A 21042-nucleotide genomic window follows, 5' to 3' on the forward strand; every position below is an offset into this window, starting at 1 on the left:
AATTGCTTTTTCTTCCAACCGGATAAACGTGTCTCGTACGTTGCTCTATTACTAGTGTGTATATATATATATATATTTTTTTAACCACTAAATTATTAGAAAATTTTCGGGACCACCAAGCAAATGCAGAAAGATATTGATGTGTGACCTTGATGTTGAAGTCATTAACACTGACCAAAAAACAAAAAAAAAAAAAGGGCTCTGGGAACTGTTGTTCATTTGGGCCTGCTGCATGTCATGAAAATCTAATGTCTAATTGTCAAGTGTCCATTTCGGAACCCGGCAACAGTGGACACGGACTGTGATATATACATATATATATATAATAATACTAGTTAGCACTCAAGGTGCAAGGCACGTTTCTTTAGCATAAAGAAAAAAATATTATATCTAATGAAAAAATAAATATTAAACTCATACATATATGCATACAGCTGGATGTTATTAGGTAGCTAGCTAGTTTGCAAGTGCAGTATACTATTATCCTTAATAGTTGAAAATTTAAAAATTAATTAATTAATTAATGGTGGGGAGGGATGATTAGGAGTGATATAGTAATAGTAGTGGAATCAAGGTTAACGACAACTAAGGCATCAACTCATTATAGTGGTTGGCCGATTTTTTAAAAATTTTTTATTCTTAATCATGTCTATTTTTTTCCTAATTTGTCGTTGTTTTCTGCTCTTGCCGACTGATTTTCTATATTTTAAGTTTCGATTTCGAGTGAAACTGAAGTTGATCCGGCACTGTTAATTTCAACTACTTTTTCTAATGATCAGACCATTGACATAGACGATTTAAACTGCAGCCCAAGAAGATAAGGCATTGTCCTATATATAAATATATATATATATATATATACATATATTATTTACATATTTGCGGTGTCTAATCTTTTAGCAATCATACAAAATGACAAGATGACAACGCCCCCCATGTATAAAAAAAACGTATGTGAAGATAACAAGCACCACTTAGATGATCAACCTGATCCCAACTTCGAATCCCTCACATCTATGATTCCTGTGGTAGCTTTCGCTTAACAACAAAATTAAGTGGTACCCATCCCTCAAATTTTATTTCTTTAATTGTTTATGATCTGTAGCTATCTAACCCGATTCAGCTGTTCAAACTTTGACTTTCTATGCAAAGTTACGCTAGTTTTAATACTGATAGACAACAACATCCGTGAGAAAATTTATATATATACAAGTGGGGTCGTCCTCCATGCCCGAATTCCTAAAAATCAAACTCACCTCTTCCTCGAATGCATAGGCGTACGAGTCTCACTCCTGCACGTAGTACAGCGTTTGCAAGTCCATCGTCTGTGACGCTGGCACAACCAACACGTTCAGCAATTAACAACACCGTTATGTACCGCTCAATAGCAAGTAAGAGAGGGATGAAATGCCCTAAAATAAAGAATAGAAGAAATAAGTACATCTCATTCAGTATACTGAAGCAACTGAGGTTATTCATGTGAATCAACCTATTTAGAAGGAGAGCAGCAACACTGTCATGATTGTTGATATCTTGATCCCCTGGAATTTTCCCAAATAACAAGCAAAGATTTTACAAGTGAATTGTAACTAAAAAATTTGTAAAATGAGAAGCTTCAGTTGGGATTTAGAGAACATTCATGGGGGAGATGAATGAAATTATTAGATCTAAAATACCATCTCTTAAATACAATTAGCATTTCAGATTCATATTACGGTTTTGTAAGAAAATGTGCATTATTAAAGGAAAAATAAAATGGAACACATAGAATATCTAACAGAAGATAGAAACACAAATATGAATATTTGTAAAGAATTATTTTATTATCTTGAAGCAAAATTACAGAAATTTGAGACTCTTCGCCTCATTGCTTAAATGTTCTTGCTGTTCAAAAATTTGCATGCCCCTCCTATCTAAAGGAGTAGGTACTCGAAAAGAAGATTTAAGTAAAGATTTTAAATTTCTGTTTTCTTGCTTTAGTGATTCTATCTTCATGTTGGACTCTAGAAGAAGCCGCTGAAGGATAGAAATATTCTCGTTGAGTTTGTTAACCCCACCAGTCCTGGATTGTAGTTGCTGAGAATATGCGACAATGGTTGATGAGTATCGGGTACCGAGACTCACAAGCTCGTAGATAATTTCATTATCTGACTTATTAGTCAGATCATTATTGTATTGCATTATAGCACCTACGGAAGAAGCAGAAACAACTAGTGAACGAGGTGCAGAATACCTCATATATTAGTTATGAGAAAATTGTTGAGTCATTGCAAAGTGAGAAAGCAGAAAGAGATTGCAGAGTAAGAATGCAGACTAATTTCAGAAAAGTGAAGAAGATGAGATGCGAAAGAAGATGAACAGAATAATTCTTTTATAGAGAAAATTATAACAAAGTATCTCTCTATTACTTCACAATATCTTTTGTGAAGTATTTTTCTACAAGAAATAATAGTGATGTAACATCATAGCTGCGGTGCTTGACAGTTACAGAAGAGCAATGTAGTATCATAGCTGCGATGCCTGACAACTACAGAAGAGCAATGTAGTGTCATAGCTATGCAGCGCCTGACAGCTACAGAAGACCTGTAAAAATCCTACGGATCAAAGTTGTCTGGTCTAAAATAGAGGGCCACCGCTCTTGTTATAAAGAGAGAGAGAGAGAGAGAGAGAGAGAGAGAGAGAGAGAGAGAGAGAGAGAGAGAGAGAGGTTAACGACTTAATTTTGATGAATTCTTTACTAAGTATGTTATTTAGAAGAACACTTAAAATATATCGTTTATGTTTTTCTAAGGCAATCGAGAGTTTACTACTGAAACCGAAAATGTTAGACATGAGTACAGCTGAAAAAATCCCAGGAGGTCGAATTCGCACTATTTTCCATCAAAAAACCTTCCAAACAGAGCAAAAAAGAGAAAACCAAAGAAGACAACGACCAAAATCTCTTCGTACAGAGCTTTATCAACAAAAATGGAAACCCACATGCAAATTCTATGAGATAGGGCAAAAAAAGGTAGAGAAAATAAGTGAGAGGAAAGAGAAGGTGAGGAGCGAAATGATAGGAGTCGGGGTAGGTCAATGGAGAACACTTTTATTTCGTGAGAGGAATGTGGGAGGTTTGTGTACACACAAGGGAAAACCACACGCAATGTATTCGTGCTGAGCAGTGGATTCTCTCCCATCAAATGAGAACCAGGTGTCCTTAAAGCGGTTTTCAGTTTTGCTTTTTGGTGAATTACGACTTTTTGGATGCTCGACTAAGTATGTCTTTGACCTGTTAGATCCCTAGATTAACTACTCTACTCGCAACACCATCAACATGATATAACATCATATTTAATACATTACCCTACCCGTTAATTATTAATTAATCATTCAATTATAGTATTGGTATTTAGTCTTAACAAAAAAATATAAAAACATTAATTATGATTGATTAAAGATTGCAAAAAATAAAAAAATAAAAAATAAAAATTGTGCTTAAACTTCTAAGTTAAAGATAGAAAATGAGAGAGAAAGAAAAATAACTGAACGGTTTCCATTAATTTTTTACAATCTTCAATTCAACACGTCAATTAATTTTGGATTCTTTCCCGACAGCTTCACCTATTTTCTAATCAAATCTAACTACTCTCTCACTAAAAGTCTCTACACTATTCAACTGCTAAATGAGAGTTTTAATCTATCTTTATGAAAATTATAAGACAGCAAGCACCACTTGGATGATCAACCTGATCCTAACTTCGAGTCTCTCACGTCTATAATTCCTGTGGTAGCTTTTGCTTAACAACAAAATGAAGTGGTACCGATCTCTTAAATTTCATTTCTTTAATTGTTTATGATCTACAGCTACCTAACCCGATTCAGCTGTTCAAACTTTGACTTTCTATGCAAAGTTACGCTAGTTTTAATACTGATAGACATCAACATCCATGAGAAAATTGATATACATATATATACAAGTGGGGTCGTCCTCCATGCCCGGATTCCTAAAAACCAAACTCACCTCTTCCTCGAACGCGTAGGCATATAGGTCCCACCCCTACACGTTGTACAGCGTTTGCAAGTCTATCTTCTGCGACTATATGACATGATTAAGCAGCAGTAGTAGTACTGCCCTAGCTGCCGGCCTGCATCTTTTAATTCCTTTATTGGTTTAAATTATTTCTCATTTCTCTGGTGGGTGTGGTGTCTCATTGTTGTTGTTGAAGATGAGACAGATCATCCATGCAATTCGAATAAGAGCATATTAATTTAATTAATTTCAAGCTTACGTAATTAATAAACATTTAATTAACTTTAATTGATAGTTGGTGCATGATTAAGTTTTAGATTCCCCACTATGAAATTCGTGGGTCACCTACTGATCATGATCACTCAATTTAATTTAGTCATACAAATTCGAGAATTAATTACTAGTTAAATATATTGACACTCAATTAATTTATTTATTAAATTATTATTTTTTCATACAAACTAAATTATTTAGAGTGATGGAGTCTAGAAATTAATATATTAAAACTTAGTTCAATAATTTATTTAAAGAAGTCGATGGGGTGATGCATGGGTCCCCACTGCCTCGGTTTCAATTTCAAGAGAGGCATGGTACGTTAAGGCCTTTTTTGTAAATATACTCCTTATTCTTGGATCTTTTACTTTTTCTTTTCTAGTTTTTTTTTTCTTTTTTGTATTTTATTTTTAATTGTCATGATCCTTATAATTACTTTTTCTTGGGGTCCAGAGTCCATACTCCTCCTAACACATTCAATTAATGAGCGGCTCATTATCATGCTTTCCACGCCTACCTATCTCTAGTACTACTACTATACTATTTTATGCATATATTCATGCATGCAAATCAAGAAAGTTACCCATTTTTTATATTAGTTTTTAATTATGAGATTAACACTAATTATAATTAAACAGCATAAAAATTTGATTATTGACTGGATCGGCATGCATCAATTCGTTATAAACAAACAAAAAAACCAGATTTCCTAAAATAATCATACAAGATCGAAGTGGAATAATATTATATCTTCCACAGAAGAAAAAATGGAGTTAATTGCATAATTTATAATTTTTAACATAACAATATTGAGAGTGATGAATAAAAGAAGCCCATTTGTTGGACATGACTAAAGTCACTTTTTAGACAATGTGTCATCAAAATTGTTAAAATCATCAGTGATTGCACCATTGTCGATATAAACTTTCCACCCACCTTAGTATATTAAATTCAATATTTTTGTCTGTAAGACAAGCAATTAAAGGGCTCGACCAAGAACAATAATTTTGCTTTATTTAGAGAAAATAAATATTTTTAAAAACCTCTCTCTCGCTCTCTAAAATAGTTCACAGATCTGTTCTCTAATAGTAATAATGTTTTCTCCGACTTTCAAGGAATAAGATATCTTAATTAAATTATCCAAAAATGTAAAAAATAAAATAAAAAATTCATGTCGAGCACTATTACATCGAGACAGCTAAAAGCAAAAAGCTATTCTTCTATATACCAACATGTTTTTTTTTTTTTTATATTAAATTGTGTCGTCCATATACAATTGATTTAACCAACTGTAGATATATAGTAGATGCCGATATTTTCATTATATTCATGAACATCATGAACAAGTATTTACAAAGTTTCCGACCAATTTTGAAAGTATTTTCAAGGTAACGTTAACACACATATATCGTGAACAAGTAAATAAAAATTTTGTGACCAATTAAAAGTAATTTATTGGATGCATTAATAAGTGATCAAGGAAGAAATTAATAAGAACCTCTTAATTTTGCAAGATTAACCACTTCTTTCAGCTCTTCTGAGTTTTCAGTATTTCCTCTTTCTCAGACAGACAACCTCAGCCAATCTATCCCCTGCAAAAACAAAGATAAAAGTGTAACTCCAAGCCTACAATTTGCAAAAATTTAACGATGAAATACATAATAAATTTCTTAACCACACTTTTCGTCGGTCAGATAATGTGGTGGACATCTAATTCCATTTTCTTGAAATGGTTCAAATGAGAGAGAATACAAGGAGTACAACTTTCGTAATCAATAATGTCCTCGGAAACTTAGGGCAGGTTTGGTAAACATCTCTCGACTTAAAATTTTCATCTTTTCAATTCAAAATTTTCATTTTATTATTATAATCTTTTTAAATTTTCACATAAATTTTCTCATACAGACAACCTCAATCAATCTTATCTCTGAAAAAGAAAAACAAAAGTGCCTAACTCTCTCTCTCTCTCTCTCTCTCTCTCATGATAATGCTTTATAGTATTGGCCAGGTTGTAATCAATCTTGTACTCTTGTTGTAATATTGTTCGTATATTAGTAAGAAATAGTAATTTTTAGAGATAAGAACGCAAGACTTATTTCTAAAAATTAGTTTGTCCCACATGTCTGCAAAAAGCTTGAAAAACAATAAATGACAAAGCAAATGATCCAACGAAAGGTGTCTTAAAAGTCAAAAGTAGGAAAGAAGAAAATTACATTTATAATTTTGGATAAGCACAAGATTCCCCATATATCATGATGTGACTGACATTGAAAAACTGCACTGAAATGGGAAAAGCTAATTCACCTAGGCGAAGATAATCATTGACCTTAATCCACTACTACTATTCACCACTCCATTCCATACATCAATAATTGAGGTGCTGCTGTGCTATGGGAAACAGTTTTATAATATGAAAAGGAATATATGAATAAATAAAGAAACTTGGTAGTGGAACGGATGAAGGAAGAAGAGCACATAGAAAGTTGGGTACAGCAAGGCATGTACGTATCTTTGGATCCATTAAAAAGATTGGAATTATTATATATATAGCATTTCGGTTGATTCATCAATTAATATATTAATGGAGCAGCCAGCTAGGGATCAGTAAAATTAATTAGCTAGCTAGTGAGGATCCTTGAATTGTGCCTAGCCAGCTAACTTTCTAAGCAAATCAAACTATATATATATATATCAACTCCGTCTACTTAATAAACAAACCAAACTTGAACAAAAATTAATTAGGCAGCTTAGCTATATATCAAATATTGAGTCTAATTACTCATATAAACTCGATCGTAAGATACGTACGTGCCTCGCTGTACCAAACTTTCTATCTGCTCTTCTTCCTTCATCCGTTCCACTACCAAGTTTCTTTATTTATTCATATATTCCTTTTCATATTATAAAACTGTTTCCCATAGCATAGCAGCACCTCAATTATTGATGTATGGAATGGAGTGGTGAATAGTAGTAGTGGATTAAGGTCAATGATTATCTTCGCTTAGGTGAATTAGCTTTTCCCATTTCAGTGTAATTTTTTAATGTTAGTCGCATCATGATATATGGGGAATCTTGTGCTTATCCAAAATTATAAATGTAACTTTCTTCTTTCCTACTTTTGGACTTTTAAGACACCTTTCGTTGGATCATTTGCTTTATCATTTATTGTTTTTCAAGCTTTTTGCAAACATGTGAGACAAACTAATTTTTAGGAATAAGTCTTGCATTCTTATCGCTAAAAATTACTATTTCTTACTAATATATGAACAATATTACAACAAGAGTACAAGATTGATTACAACCTAGCTGATACTATAGAGCATTATCACGAGAGAGAGAGAGAGGTTAACGGTTTAATTTTGATGAATTCTTTACTAAGTATGTTATTTAGAAGAATACTTAAAGTATATCATTTATATTTTTCTAAGGCAATCGAGAGTTTACCACAAAAACCGAAGATGTTAGACATGGGTATAGCTGAAAAAATCCCGGGAGGTCGAATTCGTACCGTTTTCCATCAGAAAACCTTCCAAATAGAGCAAAAAAGAGAAAACCAAAGAAGACAATGGCCAAAATCTCTTCGTACAGATCTTTATCAACAAAAACGGAAACCCACATGCAAATTCTATGAGATAAGGCAAAAAAAAGTAGAGAAATAAGTGAGAGGAAAGAGAAGTTGAGGAGCGAAATGATAGGAGTCTGGGTGGGTCAATGGAGAACACTTTTATTTCGTGAGAGGAATGTGGGAGGTTTGTGTATGTGACAATACACACAAGGGAAACCCACACGCAATGTATTTGTGCTGAGAAGTGGATTCTCTCCCACCAAATGAAAACCAGGTGTCCTTAAAGCGGTTTTCGGTTTTACTTTTTGGTGAATTACGACTTGTTTGGATGCTCGACTTGTTTGAAATACGACTTGTTTTCAGTATTTTAATACGATAGATATATGACGTGTATGAGTCTCCATTTTATCAATCTTTTCTCCTTCACTATTTTCTAATACATATTATATATATTATGCCTGGGCCATTTTGTTTTAAATTTTCCTCTTTCTTTCCATGCAAAATATAACAATTATAATTAAAATTCAAGAGATTGATTACGAAAATGCTCCACAATTACATGTTCATTCATCTATCTCTTCAAAATATACAAATAGTTTTATATGTTATCTAGACGTCAAGATATTCGTAACTATTCTCATTTATCTATTAAATCTAATTATTGTTCAAATTATTTTAGATGGGAATTAAATTCTCATTTATAATATTCATTAATGAATCACTATAAACTTTCTAGTTTCATCAGTAATATATCATGATCAAATATCACTTCTACCCCAATTTCTTTATGGATTTTGATAATAACATGCATGTACAAAATTCGATATTTTTGCCTATTTGGTTGGGAGTAGTTGAGAATGAGTGGGAAAGTTGTCGGGTGCTAAAGAAGAAAATAAGGTAATTTACGAGAAAGGATAAATTATGCACATAATTTGGGGTGAGAGTTGAGATAAAAGAAATAGAGAGTGGAGATTTTTGGTAGGAGAGCAGTTAGATTTGGTGAGAAAAATGGATGAGGCTGTCGGGAAAGAATCCAAAACTGAATGCCGTGCTGTCTAATATGTGCGAAATAAAAAGAAACAAAATGGTGAAGAAATAAGGTTAGAGGGAGACTTGTATATAATAGGCTTACAAGGATTGATACAACATAATTTAACAATCATAGGCCAAAATAAGGTTATAGTGTTAGTCAACAACGTATGAGTCACTCATAAGCTAGGATTGTCAATTAGATTGTTGGGTCATATATAGTATACTTCACCCATTACATCGAACCCGTGTATTCTGCGTGAGCATGTCATGTGCATATCACGAGTCTTGAAGAACTTTCCTGAACTACTAAAAACTGATGCTGATAAATTTTAAGAAATGCTTTAACCATCTCAATTTATATCATTTCATCATTATAATTTTTTTTAAAATTTTTATATAAAATATAATAAATAATTCAATTTTTTCAAATATCAAAATAATAATTGTTAACATCATGTTTTGTATATTTTTTATCACATTATCAACTCTACAAGCATGCTATGTCATGGGCACAACTATCATCTCAAACTTGGGGTGTAAAATTATTATAAAAAAAAAAGGAATAATCTATTTTTTATGAGAGTATCTAAAAAAATCAACTTTTCTGTTATCATCTTTGAAAATATATGTATATATTAATGGTCCTGAAGTCTAACAACCACGACTTTCTGGCAGAATGATGTAACGTGCCTTTTGCTTTTTAAGTGCTAAAGCCAACACTAATACATAAAGCTACGTTAATTATGGGAGGGGGCTTTCTATAATATATATATATATATATATATGTCGTTTTCTCTCAAGAAAAGTTGAGAATTCTGACAAAGAAAGAAAATCATCCATAATATATACACAACAGCTGGAATATCATTTTCTAACATAGAGTTTGTGGAACCGATGATCACGTGTCTTTCTTTTTTTTGAAGTCATTGGGCAGGGAGCTTTCATTCCCATTGTTAGTGTTGATAATTAATTTTTAATTTTAAAAATAGATGGCGCCTGTCCTAGCTAGTGCCTTATTCACTTTTCTTTAAAATAAATTTAGGTAAATAATTCATTGCTTTGGATTCTTCTTTAAGAAAGAATAACATGCATGCATTATATATATATGAAAAGAATACGACGGTCCAAATCTTCATGAGGGGTGAGCCAAGATTTGAATAGCATGCTCTCTAATTTCTTCATCAATAATTGATTTCAAATGGAAGGCCACACTAATGCTGAAATATTGGACATGTTAACTTTATGAAAAAGTAATATAAGAAAGAAAAGAAAAGAAAAGAAAAAGTATGCTGAACTATTAGATAGGTTAGTTTTATGAAAAAATAATATCAGAAATAAAAGAAAAGAAAAAGTAAGAAGAACATCCTAATCCCTTAAAAAAAAAAAAAATAACAAAACGAGATGACCCATGACATGGAAGTCTCTCTTTCTTCGTATAACTTTTATTTTCTGCTTTTGTGCATATTGGATAATCTTAATCCTTTCTTGGGATCTTATTAAAAAAAAAAAAAACGATACACATAATTTTTTTTTCAAAATGTTTTTTTATGTAATTCTATTTTAAATAAGATATATTTTTATAAAATAATTAATAAAAATAGCATCGCTTTTTATAAAAATACTTTCAATTTAAAATAATATATAAAGAATTATAAAAAAGTTTATACGTGCATCATTGCTCATAAAAATAAACCCTAACTGTACTTGTTTAGCCTAAAAAATCATGTCAGTCTTCTGCCTCAAATATCTTAAAATAAAGATCAGTCTTATTTGAGAGAATAAAATATAATTTACATCTTTTAAAAAATGACAAAAGAAAATTAAGAGAACCTAACTAACTATATATAAATATATATATGCAATTGACAACTGATGTTACATTGACAATTGGAACGCTAAAGACATGATGATGAATGAGAAATCACGCAAAATTATATTATATTATTATAATTAAATATATCTGATGCGAGTTGCTTGGCTGCCTCGTCTTGACCATTAAGTTGCGATGCCACCAAATGATCAAAGGTGGCCCAATCACTAAGCCTGGTTTTCGATTTATCATGATCATGATCGACTGGGGTCTTGTCGTTGCTAGTACAATTAGCTGTTTGGTTAGTGCAGTGGGCGGCCTTCTCCGGAGATTCCACAACTAGAATATTCTCATCGGTACAGTGCATATTCGGGTGCATTACTGCCGTTCTTCTTCTTCTGGTTCTGCTGCTGTTGTTTGAGCTGCTTTTCCTTGAAGACCTCCCACCACTTGCCGAGGCGCTTTGGCGTGCGTCCAGGGACCTTGGTGGCGATCTTCTTCCACTTGTTGCCATACTTGGCCTGGAGGGATACGACAAGGGACTGTTCTTCCATGGTGAGAGAGCCCTTTTTTAGGCCGGGCTTCAGGTAGTTCTTCCAGCGCTCGAGGCAGGACTTGGGGTCGTGATGGAGGGGCTGCCCCATGCGGACGGAGACGAGATTCCACTCTTTGGGGCCATATTGCTTAACGTAGGCTTTGAGGAGTGCGTCTTCCTCTGGCTGCCACCGCTGACCCTCCTTCATTTCAACACCATTTTTGCTTTTGAGATGGCCGGGATCACTACTGGTCCCCCCCTTCTCTCTCTCTTGATCCCTGCAGCCAGTTTTCAATGGCAATGGCATTTATGCACGTGTGTATCTTTTCTATCCATGTCCATAAGAGAGAGTCCGTAAGAGATATAGAGATTGGAATTTTAGGAAATGGAATTGGAAACTCATAGGGTTTAAATGTTTGAAGTTTAAAGAGTTTGAAAAGGATCGCTAGGATGAGGCTACAGAACAAGAAGCCGCTTCATAGCTCTCTTTATCGCTGCAACTCCACCAACACCAAGTTCTGTTACTACAACAACTACAACTTCTCTCCGTCCCGCCACTTCTGCAAGAACTGCCGCCGCTACTGGACTCACGACGGCACCCTCCGAGACATACCCGTTGGCGGCGGCTCCTGCAAGAACGCCAAGCGCTCTTGCACCGTCACGACCTCCACCACTACTTCCCAGGTAGACCCGTTACCAGCCTCCCCTTTCCTGCTGCCCCTCACGCCCAACCAGAGTTCGTCCATACATTTTGGGGGTGACGGGAAGGAACAAGACGAAATGATGAGAATCTGGTCTAAAGTCTTTTGGTCAAAAAGGTGATGTGAAGTGCAGTGGGATCGTAGCCGTTGGATCATGCACTGGACTTCATCGGCGAAGGAGAAGGAGAAGGAGGAGGAGAAGAAGAAGAGCTGCTCTTTTTCTTCTCGTCGCCCGAATCCAACGACGAGGAATCATGATGGCCGACGCCAGGTATCTTCTCCGATATCTTCTCAATCAAAGACTCCTGCTTTGGCTCCTCGTGGTGATGCTCATCAGCCCAACGAAACCCTACCTCATTTTCAGATCTTCACCACAGTCGATCCAAAAACCCTCACGTTGCATGTTTCGAAACTGATAGAAACTCTCGAGACTCAAGTCACTCTCTCTAAGCTCTGTGGAGGCTATATACGACGAAGAAGAGGAATTGATAGAATTAATTGGACCGTTAAAATGGAAAGAATCCATAAAACTGTAGGATGGAAACCCAACGAAGATCAGGTTAGCTTAGCATCAATAGGTGAGGAGGAGTTGAAAAGCAAAAAGACATAGAGTTGAAATTACCACGATCTTCAAGCCAATCGGAGTAATATTTTTCTCTTCTATAAACAAAAATCACAAATCATCAAATCTATAAACAAAATAATACATAGATTCAAAAACGGAGAGAGAGAGAGGTTCAGCAAGATGGAGAGCGGAGACAAAGAGATAAGAGAGAAGAGAGAGACGAATGAAAAAATATCACTAACACAACCTCACTAAAGACCAAAACATCCTTATATAAACGAACACAAAGAAAGAAAACAAAAGGTTAAAAAAAGTAACTATGCAATAAATACGAAAGAAAAAAAAAGGAATGTGTGAATTTACTGTTCATTTCTGTAGAAGCGCGATAGACGCTTATTATTGTAGAAAGATATGTGACTTGCTCTTCGACATTTGTTCATTCAACTCTTGACTTTTGGGAGTCTTAACTAAAGACAAAGCCTATGCATGAACGATTTCTTAAACCTCATTTGGTTATATAATAAGATGAGATGAGAAACTTGTAAATAATAATAAAATAATTTATAAATAGTAATAAAATTGTTTAAATTAAGATATTTTATGGAATTTTAAAAAAGAACGAGAGAAAAAGTTAAATAAAAATATTATAAAGTTCAAATATTATTAGAATATAATTTTTATAATATAATTTTTATTTTAATATTTAAAAAAATTAAATTATTTTTTACATTTTGTTTAGAAGTTTGAAAAGGGTAATGATACCCTTACTTTTGTCTCAATCCGTCTACAACCCAAACTATGTGCCTTCTTACACAATTTATCTTTTCTGTCTGAAATTCAAAAAGTCTGAGAGTTCAAACTATCTCTACCCTTCGCTCCCACTGAGACCGCTCTACACTTAACGTTGCACCTCTTCCAATGCAGTCACCTTTTAATGGCGCCGACTCGAAACAAAGAAACTTTGCCACCCTAATTCTCTCTTTGATTAGGACCTGTGAGGGTCTCTTTGCATGTCGATTGTGAGCCTAAGTGATTCTTGCTAAACAAAACAGAGATAAAGGGAGAGCGAGAAAATTTGGACAAATAGTCTCTTTCATGATGTTCGTTATTGGGTTTCTGAGTCTTAAAAAAATGGAGGCTACTGAAGTTTAGTAATGGTAGGTTTTATGGAATGTATTTTGGCTAATTTTGGTTTCTGGGTTTTCTCTTGGCTAATTTTGGTTTCTGGGTTTTCTCAGAATGTGGATTTGATTGTACAACATTCTTTTCTCTGGTAGTCTCTAATTTTTAAAGAAATATCACAACTTTCTTCCCAGTGTTCCAATGAGTATTATGTCTCTTTCTACCTAAATTTTAAAGAGGAATTTTTTAGAATTGGGTCATCTTATTGGCTTTGGTAGCCTTGATCATTTGTAGAGAAATAGAGAGATGAAATGGAAAAATATAGAGAATAAGTTGGTTGCAAGAAGATACGTTAATTGCACTATTTCATTAATTCTTTACAGTGTACCACACTACCAATTTATAGTCAGTATAAAAGAATAAAAGAATAAGAATCCCTAACTAATTTGTATAGTCTGTATGAAACATAATTACAACTCATTGCATTCTAGAAGTATCCTTGTTGAGCTGGAGCATTCGTCTGAGGTGGCTTATTGTGGCAACTCTAACATCCCCTCACAAGATGGAGAGTGTATGTCAATAACTCCTATCTTGCACAATAATGAATAAAACAATGGAGAATAGAGAGGTTTTGTGAGGATATCGGCTAACTGGCAAGAAGATGGTGTGTATGCAGTTGAGATGATGCCTTCTTGAATTTTATCCCGAATTAGATGACAATCTAATTTAATGTGCTTCGTCCTTTTCGTAAAAAATTGGGTTGCAGGCAATGTGTAAAGTAGACTTGCTGTCATAGTGAAGCATGGCTAGTTGAGGATGAGGAATCATGAGATCAGCAAGTAAGTACTTTAACCAGACAAGATCACAAGAAGTAACAGCCATAGAACGGTACTCTACCTCACCTGAACTACGAGAAATGGTGGTCTGCTTCTTGCACTTCCATGAAATGAGTGACTGCCCAAGGAACACACAGTAGCCAGTGATGGATTTTCTTGTACCTGGGCATGAGGCCCAATCGGAATCACAATAAGAGATTAATTGACAAGAAGATGAGGCAGGAAATAATAAGCCTTGGCCAGGAGATTTTTCTACATAGTACAACACCTTGTAAGCTGCTTGAAGATGTGGAACCGGAGGGGCACTCATGTATTGACTGAGTAAGTTAATAGAAAATGAAAGATCAGGTTGTGTGATTGTTAAGTAGAGGAGTCTCCCATTAAGCCTTCTGAATTCTGATGGATCATATAGCAGTTAGACATCAACCTTGGTGAGTTTGAGTTTCGGGTCCATGGGAATTAAGCTGGGCTTGCAACCAGTATTATCAAGTATGTCTAGGCAATATTTCCTTTGGCATAATTGAATCCCAGTTGAGTTGCAAGCCACCTCCAAACTGAGAAAGTATTTAAGTATACCAAGATCTTTGATCTTGAATTTTGACTCTAGGAAGGCCTTGAGAGCTGAAATACCATGGGGATCATTGGAAGTTACAACAATATTGTCAACATACACAAGTAGTGCTAGAAAGGATGAACCACTTCCTTTAGTAAATAGACTGTAATAAGCTCTTCACTGAGTAAATCCAAATTGTAACAAAGAGGAAGAAAATTTGGCATACCATTGTCGAGATGCCTGCTTGAGGCCATACAAGCTCTTGTTTAATTTGCAAACTTTGTTCTTTCCTTGAATTGAGTATCCAGGGGGTATTTTCAAGTAGACTTCTTCCTCCAATTCTCCATGTAAAAATGCATTATGAATATTGAATTGATGAAGTTTCCACCCTTTGATGGCAGCCACGGCTAGCAAGATCTTTATTATGACAAGTTTTGCTATGGGTGAAAATGTTTCATGGTAATCGAGACCTTCCTCTCGGGTGTAACCCTTGGCAACTAAACGGGCTTTGTGCCTTTCAATCTTGCCATCTGAATTGTATTTAATTTTGTAAACCCATTTTGAACCAATAGTCTTTTTTCCAATAGACAGATCAATAACATCCCAAGTCTTGTTCAACTCTAAGGCAACAGTCTCATTATCCATGGCAATATGCCAGTCTAGGCTTTTTACAACTTGTGCATAAGTAGAAGGTTCAGCGTGATGAAGTATAGAAATGGAAAAAGCAGCATGTTTGGGAGACAATTTAACATGAGACAAGATAGAATGTAAGGGATATAAAAGAGTATTTAGTGAGGTACATTGGTCTCTGAGCTTAAAAGGGAAGTAGTGGGCGCAATGACTTGTTGACAGGAATAGTCCTGGAGGTTAGTAGGTGATTTTTTTTGGTCTTTTGGATCTGCGGGAAGGGACATGTGTTTGAGGTAGATTAGAAGAAATAGGTAATTGGAAAGCTTTTTGGATGAGATCAGATTGGTTAATGGGAGGGGTGGGATGTGTTAAAGTGTGTTCTGTGAAAATGTTACAGGGCAAGAGAGGAGAAGCTTGCTGTGATGGGAAATTTTTGGTGGGAGGGTCGATATGTGATGATAGTTGTGGTGAAGTTGGTGCTGTTGAAGGGTCGAAATGCTGTGATGGTAAATATGCTAAAGGAATGTTAGAATGTAAGTGTGGGAATTGGGTGATGGTATTGGTATTTAGAGATGGAAACTGAGAGAGAGGGGGGGGGGGGGGGGGGGGATTGTGTAGTGGAATAGGCAGTTTTATAGGGAAATATGTGTTCATAAAAAGTGACATCTCTGGAGTAAAAAACGGATTGGCTGAGTAAATCAAATAATTTGTAGCCTTTGATGCCGAATGGATATCCAAGTATAATGCATTTTCTTGCTCTAGAGTCAAATTTATGTCTGTTTTATTTTAGAGTGGATGCATAAAAAGACAATCGAAGGTTCTCAAGTGTTGATAGGATGGTTTGGTTTGAAAGAGTGGTTGGTATGGGCTATTGTTTTGTAAGTTAGGGGATGGTGTTTTGTTAATGAGATAGGTAGCGGTTAAAATACAATCATGCCAAAAAGATAAGGGAACATCATATTGAAATTTTAACACACAGGAAACATTCAAAATGTGTTGATGCTTTTGTTCTACAACTTTGGTGAACAATTCCTTTTCGCATGAAAAAATCAGTCATTGAAAATTCATTTCCATTATTAGATCCAAGGGCTTTAAGTTTTGTTTGGAGTTGTGTTTCAATTAATGAACAAAAAGATTGAAGTAAAGGTTGAGTTTGGGATTTGTTTTTCATTAAATAGAACCATGTGGATCTGGTAAAGTCATCAATGATTGTTAAAAAATATTTTGATTCATTGTATCCATTTGGAACAAGGTCTCCGAATGTCACAATGAATGGGATCAAATGGTTTTGAGGCACGGTTGTTGCTAAGAGGAAAAGGTAACCTGTGATGTTTTGATAAATGACATGTAGAACATGAAACAATTGAATTCATAGAAGTTAAAAGAGGTAAATCTTTCTGTAATAAAGATAGGCATGAGTCAGACAAGTGCCTCAGTCTACAATGCCATAAGCTGTGAATGTTTTGTTGAGAAGTAACAGAGATAGAAACAGGTATTTTATTGAAATGTAAAGTGGATAAAAGGGAAGATACGACTATGAGAGACACTCCTGTCAGCCGAATGTGGTAAAGACCATTGACAACCTCACCCTTCCTAATCGTGCTCCAAGAAGAAAGGTCCTACACATAACAATCATTAGCAAAGAAAATAAAGCAAGAATTAATATCCTGAGTTAATTTTTTTTTTTTTACTGAGAGGAGATTGAATTTAAAAGATGGGATGCATAAAACATCTTTGAAAGTAATGGCAGAGTTAAGTTTAAAAATACCTTTATGGGTAACATTGGTATGCTTACCATTTGGAAAACTGACTTTAAAGTCAACTATTGTGGGTGAGGAAGTATAAAAGGAGGTGCAGCAGATCATATGATCTATTGCACCAGTATCTATTATCTAAGGAATATAATGTGAAGATGTTGTATGAGAAACCAAGAAGCAAGAAGCTATACCAGACATGGTTGAAGGAGAAGGGCAGACTGGAGATGGATCGATGGACTGAACTTGATTTGTTGTTGGCTGTGTAGCTTGTGACTGGAGTAAAGCAATGATATGCTGATATTGCTCCTTAGTTAGACCTGCTTGAGAGTTCTCATTGATCTGTTCTTGGTGAGATAGACTAATTTGATTGATAGAAGGCTCAAACCCTTTGGATCGAGTGGCAAGCTTATGGCCAGGAGGTAGTCATAAAATTTGTAGCACCTCTCTACAGTGTGACCAACGAGATTAGAATGTGTACATGTGGGTTTCTCAAGGTTTGGATTGGCCTTAAAACACTTTTTCAAAGAATGACCTAAGACTTTGCAAAAAGTGCAAAACAGTTTGTCTCGACATTGGGAGGTAAAAGGTTTGGGAATGTATCGGTTCGGTGAATATTGAGTTTTGGTAGCTAAGGCCAATGTGTCATGGAGATTGGGAAGATTGGAGATATGCTTACGCTTCTCTTCTTATTGGACAAGAGCATAAACTTTAATCAAGGATGGGGTGGGTTTGAGAAGAATAATCTGAGCTTTGATGTTGTCGAATGAGTCATTGAGCCTCATGAGGAATTTCATCATCCATTCACGTTGTTGGTTCTCAAGAACAGATTTCATGGCACCACAGGAATATGATGGAATAAATTCAAAATTGAGAAGTTCATCAAACAAACTTTTCAACTTGGAGAATTAAAGGCTAACAGAATCATCACCTTGGGTGAGATTGTGAATAGATTGTTTTAATTCATAGATGTGTGGCCCATTGTTTTGGGAAAAATGTTGCTCGAGTTCAATCCACAAATCATGGGCAGTGTCAACATAAACGACACTGTTTTTTTATTTCAAGGGACATTGTGTTTTGGAGCCAAGTTACAACTATATCATTACATTCAAGCCATGGTTCTAATAAGGCATATGTGGAGGAGGGTTTAAGAAAAGTACCATCAATGAAACCCAATTTCTTTTTTATTCGCAATGAATGACGCACGGTGCGTGCCCAGGAGTGGTAATTTTCAGCAGTAAGAGGATGATTGGTGAGTAGTGTTGCTGGACCATCATTTGGGTTAAGAAAATAAGGACTAGAGGGGCTTTTGGGTTGTGGTTGATGGAGGGTGTTTTGTCGGTATTTTTAATAGTCATTGAATAATAGAGAAAAAAGAAAGAAAGAAGAAAGAAAGAGAAAAAAAAATAGAGAAGTCAATAGTTTTTGTTTTTCAATTGGCTCTTGATACCATATTGGCTTTGGTAGCCTTGATCATTTGTAGAGAAATAGAGAGACGAAATGGAAAAATGCATAGAATAAGTTGGTTGCAAGAAGATACGTTGCTTGCACTATTTCATTAATTCTTTATGGTGTACTACACTACCTATTTATGTAAGTATAAAGGAATAAAAGAATAAGAATCCCTAACTAATTTATACAGCTTTTATGAAATAGAATTACAGCTCATTGCATTCCAGAAGCATCTTTGTTGAGCTAAGGTATCCTTGTTGAGCTGGAGCATTCGTCTGACGTGGCTTGCTGTGGCAACTCTAACACATCTTTCCAATGTTTGCAATTGTATTATAAGATTTAGAGGAAGGTTACGGTAGAGGTCAAGAGCAACAAGCAGCAAGCAGGCTCTAATGGCATACTCTAGCCCCCTTCCATCTCCACTTACAAACACAGAAAACCCACTTCATCTCTCCTCATTTTTCCGAGTTTGTTTAGACCAAAATTGTTATCTCAAACTAAGGTTGTAATGAGTAACTTTCATAGTCGATAGCAAGTCATTCTCTGGTCTCTTATAAACTTCTTTTCGTCCAAAACAAGCACTCTCAAAACCCAAAAACCGAAATAAAATGAGGCACAATTGTGCCAGAAGGCAAAAGAAAAACATAAATGCTAAAGTCACAAACAAGGGATCCAGATAGTGCAATTTTTGTTTTTTACACTTAATAATTAAGTACTTGTTTTTTAATGATGTTATAAATTTTTTTTTAAATATTTAAAACCATTAAAAAATACATGAAAAAAAGAAAAAGAAAAATAATTGCATTATCAAGAGATCATACCCCCCATGTGTGGCTATAGAGCCACTCATAAAAAGGAAAAAAAGAGAAAAAGTAGAAGCCACATAGGTTGGGTGGTAGACGGATTGTAAACAAGAGGTAAGGGTATCATTACCCTTGGAAAAGTAATTGTAAACCCATGAGAGCAATAATAGGTAACAACCCATCTATAATTTATCTACTATTTTTTCATAAAATATAAATTTTTCAAATTTTAGATATATCAAATCAAAATCTAAACTAAAATCATATTTTAAAAAAATATTATTTTATTCAATAATATTTTAAGAGTAGTAAATCAGCTGATAGTTTATCATTTCTCTTGTAATGAATAGGTAATAATTAGAAGAAAAAAAAGTTGAAAAATGGAAAATTAAAAATTGAAAAGTATCTGTTTGAATTGTGTTTGAATATTGAGATGTGATGAAATGAAATGGGATAAGACTATCTATGAAACCAAACAGAGCTTTTAGGTTTTGTTTGTTTTCACAAATGAGATGAGTTGGGATAAAAGTTGAAAGTTGAATAAAATAGTATTAGAATATATTTTTCAATATTATTTTTATTTTAAGATTTGAAAAAGTTGAATTATTTATTTTGTTGTGTGAAAATTTGAAAATATTGTAATGATTAGATGAGACGAGATGAGATGAAATGAGATGAGAAATTTTATAAAAGTGAATGAGGCAATACCCTCGCATATCTCTAGAATAATGCATTTATAAAAAATATTTAATATATGATTAATATTAGATATAAACTATAGTTTTAAAGCATCTAAATCTCGTGCATTATCTTTAAAAGAAATAGAATTCATTATTGAGATTTTTACATGATATTGAATCTAAGCTTTATTTATTTTTTCAAAATAAGGGAACCAATTACACAATCTCATGACTATTCAAGTCATTTACCTTAATAATTAATATATGCAAAGGGAAGTAGCTTTTGGGGTGAAAAATTTTGCACGTAAAGCTGAAAAGAACATGTGAGTTGTTCGATGTAAAAATAGATTTGTTGTAGAGGTCCCGTAGAAGGTGGATGTATACTAGGAAAATGCTTTATTTCCTGATAAAGTATTCTGATTTGTCCCGAGACCGCTCGATCGTTCTTACCACTTCATACGCTGAATTAATGGCATTTTAATTCAGCATATTAACTTCATCTATTATAAATCAAAATGCTAAATCTTCTACAGGGGTATTTCCAGAACAGAGGGCTGTTATACCATTTCGGTAAAACTAAAAAACAGTACACCAAAATCAAAGGTAGCTCTTCAGCTTTTTTTCCTGTCTAAATAGCAGGCATATGCAGAAAATTAATTCTAGAAATCTAGATTCGAAGCATCAATTACCACTCAAAGCTGTTGTGACAACCTTGAACT

General features: G+C 34.4%; 2 protein-coding genes across 2 annotated transcripts; one reads left to right on the forward strand and one right to left on the reverse strand.

Annotated features, from left to right (window-relative positions):
- Positions 1 to 10713: 10713 nt before the first annotated feature.
- On the reverse strand, positions 10714 to 12648 carry LOC122294583 (protein rough sheath 2 homolog). Its single transcript, XM_043103458.1, has one exon. It carries the CDS (start codon positions 11532 to 11534, stop codon positions 11043 to 11045), a length of 492 nt encoding a protein of 163 aa, XP_042959392.1. The 5' UTR covers positions 11535 to 12648; the 3' UTR covers positions 10714 to 11042.
- Positions 11678 to 12538, forward strand: LOC122301782 (dof zinc finger protein DOF5.4-like). The gene is made up of 2 exons (XM_043113163.1): positions 11678 to 11911; positions 12062 to 12538. Exons 1-2 carry the CDS (start codon positions 11678 to 11680, stop codon positions 12536 to 12538), a joined length of 711 nt encoding a protein of 236 aa, XP_042969097.1.
- Positions 12649 to 21042: the final 8394 nt, after the last annotated feature.

The sequence above is a fragment of the Carya illinoinensis genome, chromosome 2 (assembly GCF_018687715.1).
Source record: "Carya illinoinensis cultivar Pawnee chromosome 2, C.illinoinensisPawnee_v1, whole genome shotgun sequence".
NCBI lineage: Eukaryota > Viridiplantae > Streptophyta > Magnoliopsida > Fagales > Juglandaceae > Carya > Carya illinoinensis.

Bases quoted from the DNA above. Each gene is read 5' to 3' on its own strand.
- LOC122294583 (XM_043103458.1), bottom strand. From the start codon at position 11,534: ATGCCATTGCCATTGAAAACTGGCTGCAGGGATCAAGAGAGAGAGAAG.
- LOC122301782 (XM_043113163.1), top strand. From the start codon at position 11,678: ATGAGGCTACAGAACAAGAAGCCGCTTCATAGCTCTCTTTATCGCTGC. The intron at 11,912-12,061 runs GTAGACCCGTTA...TGTGAAGTGCAG, and splicing joins CCTCCACCACTACTTCCCAG to TGGGATCGTAGCCGTTGGAT.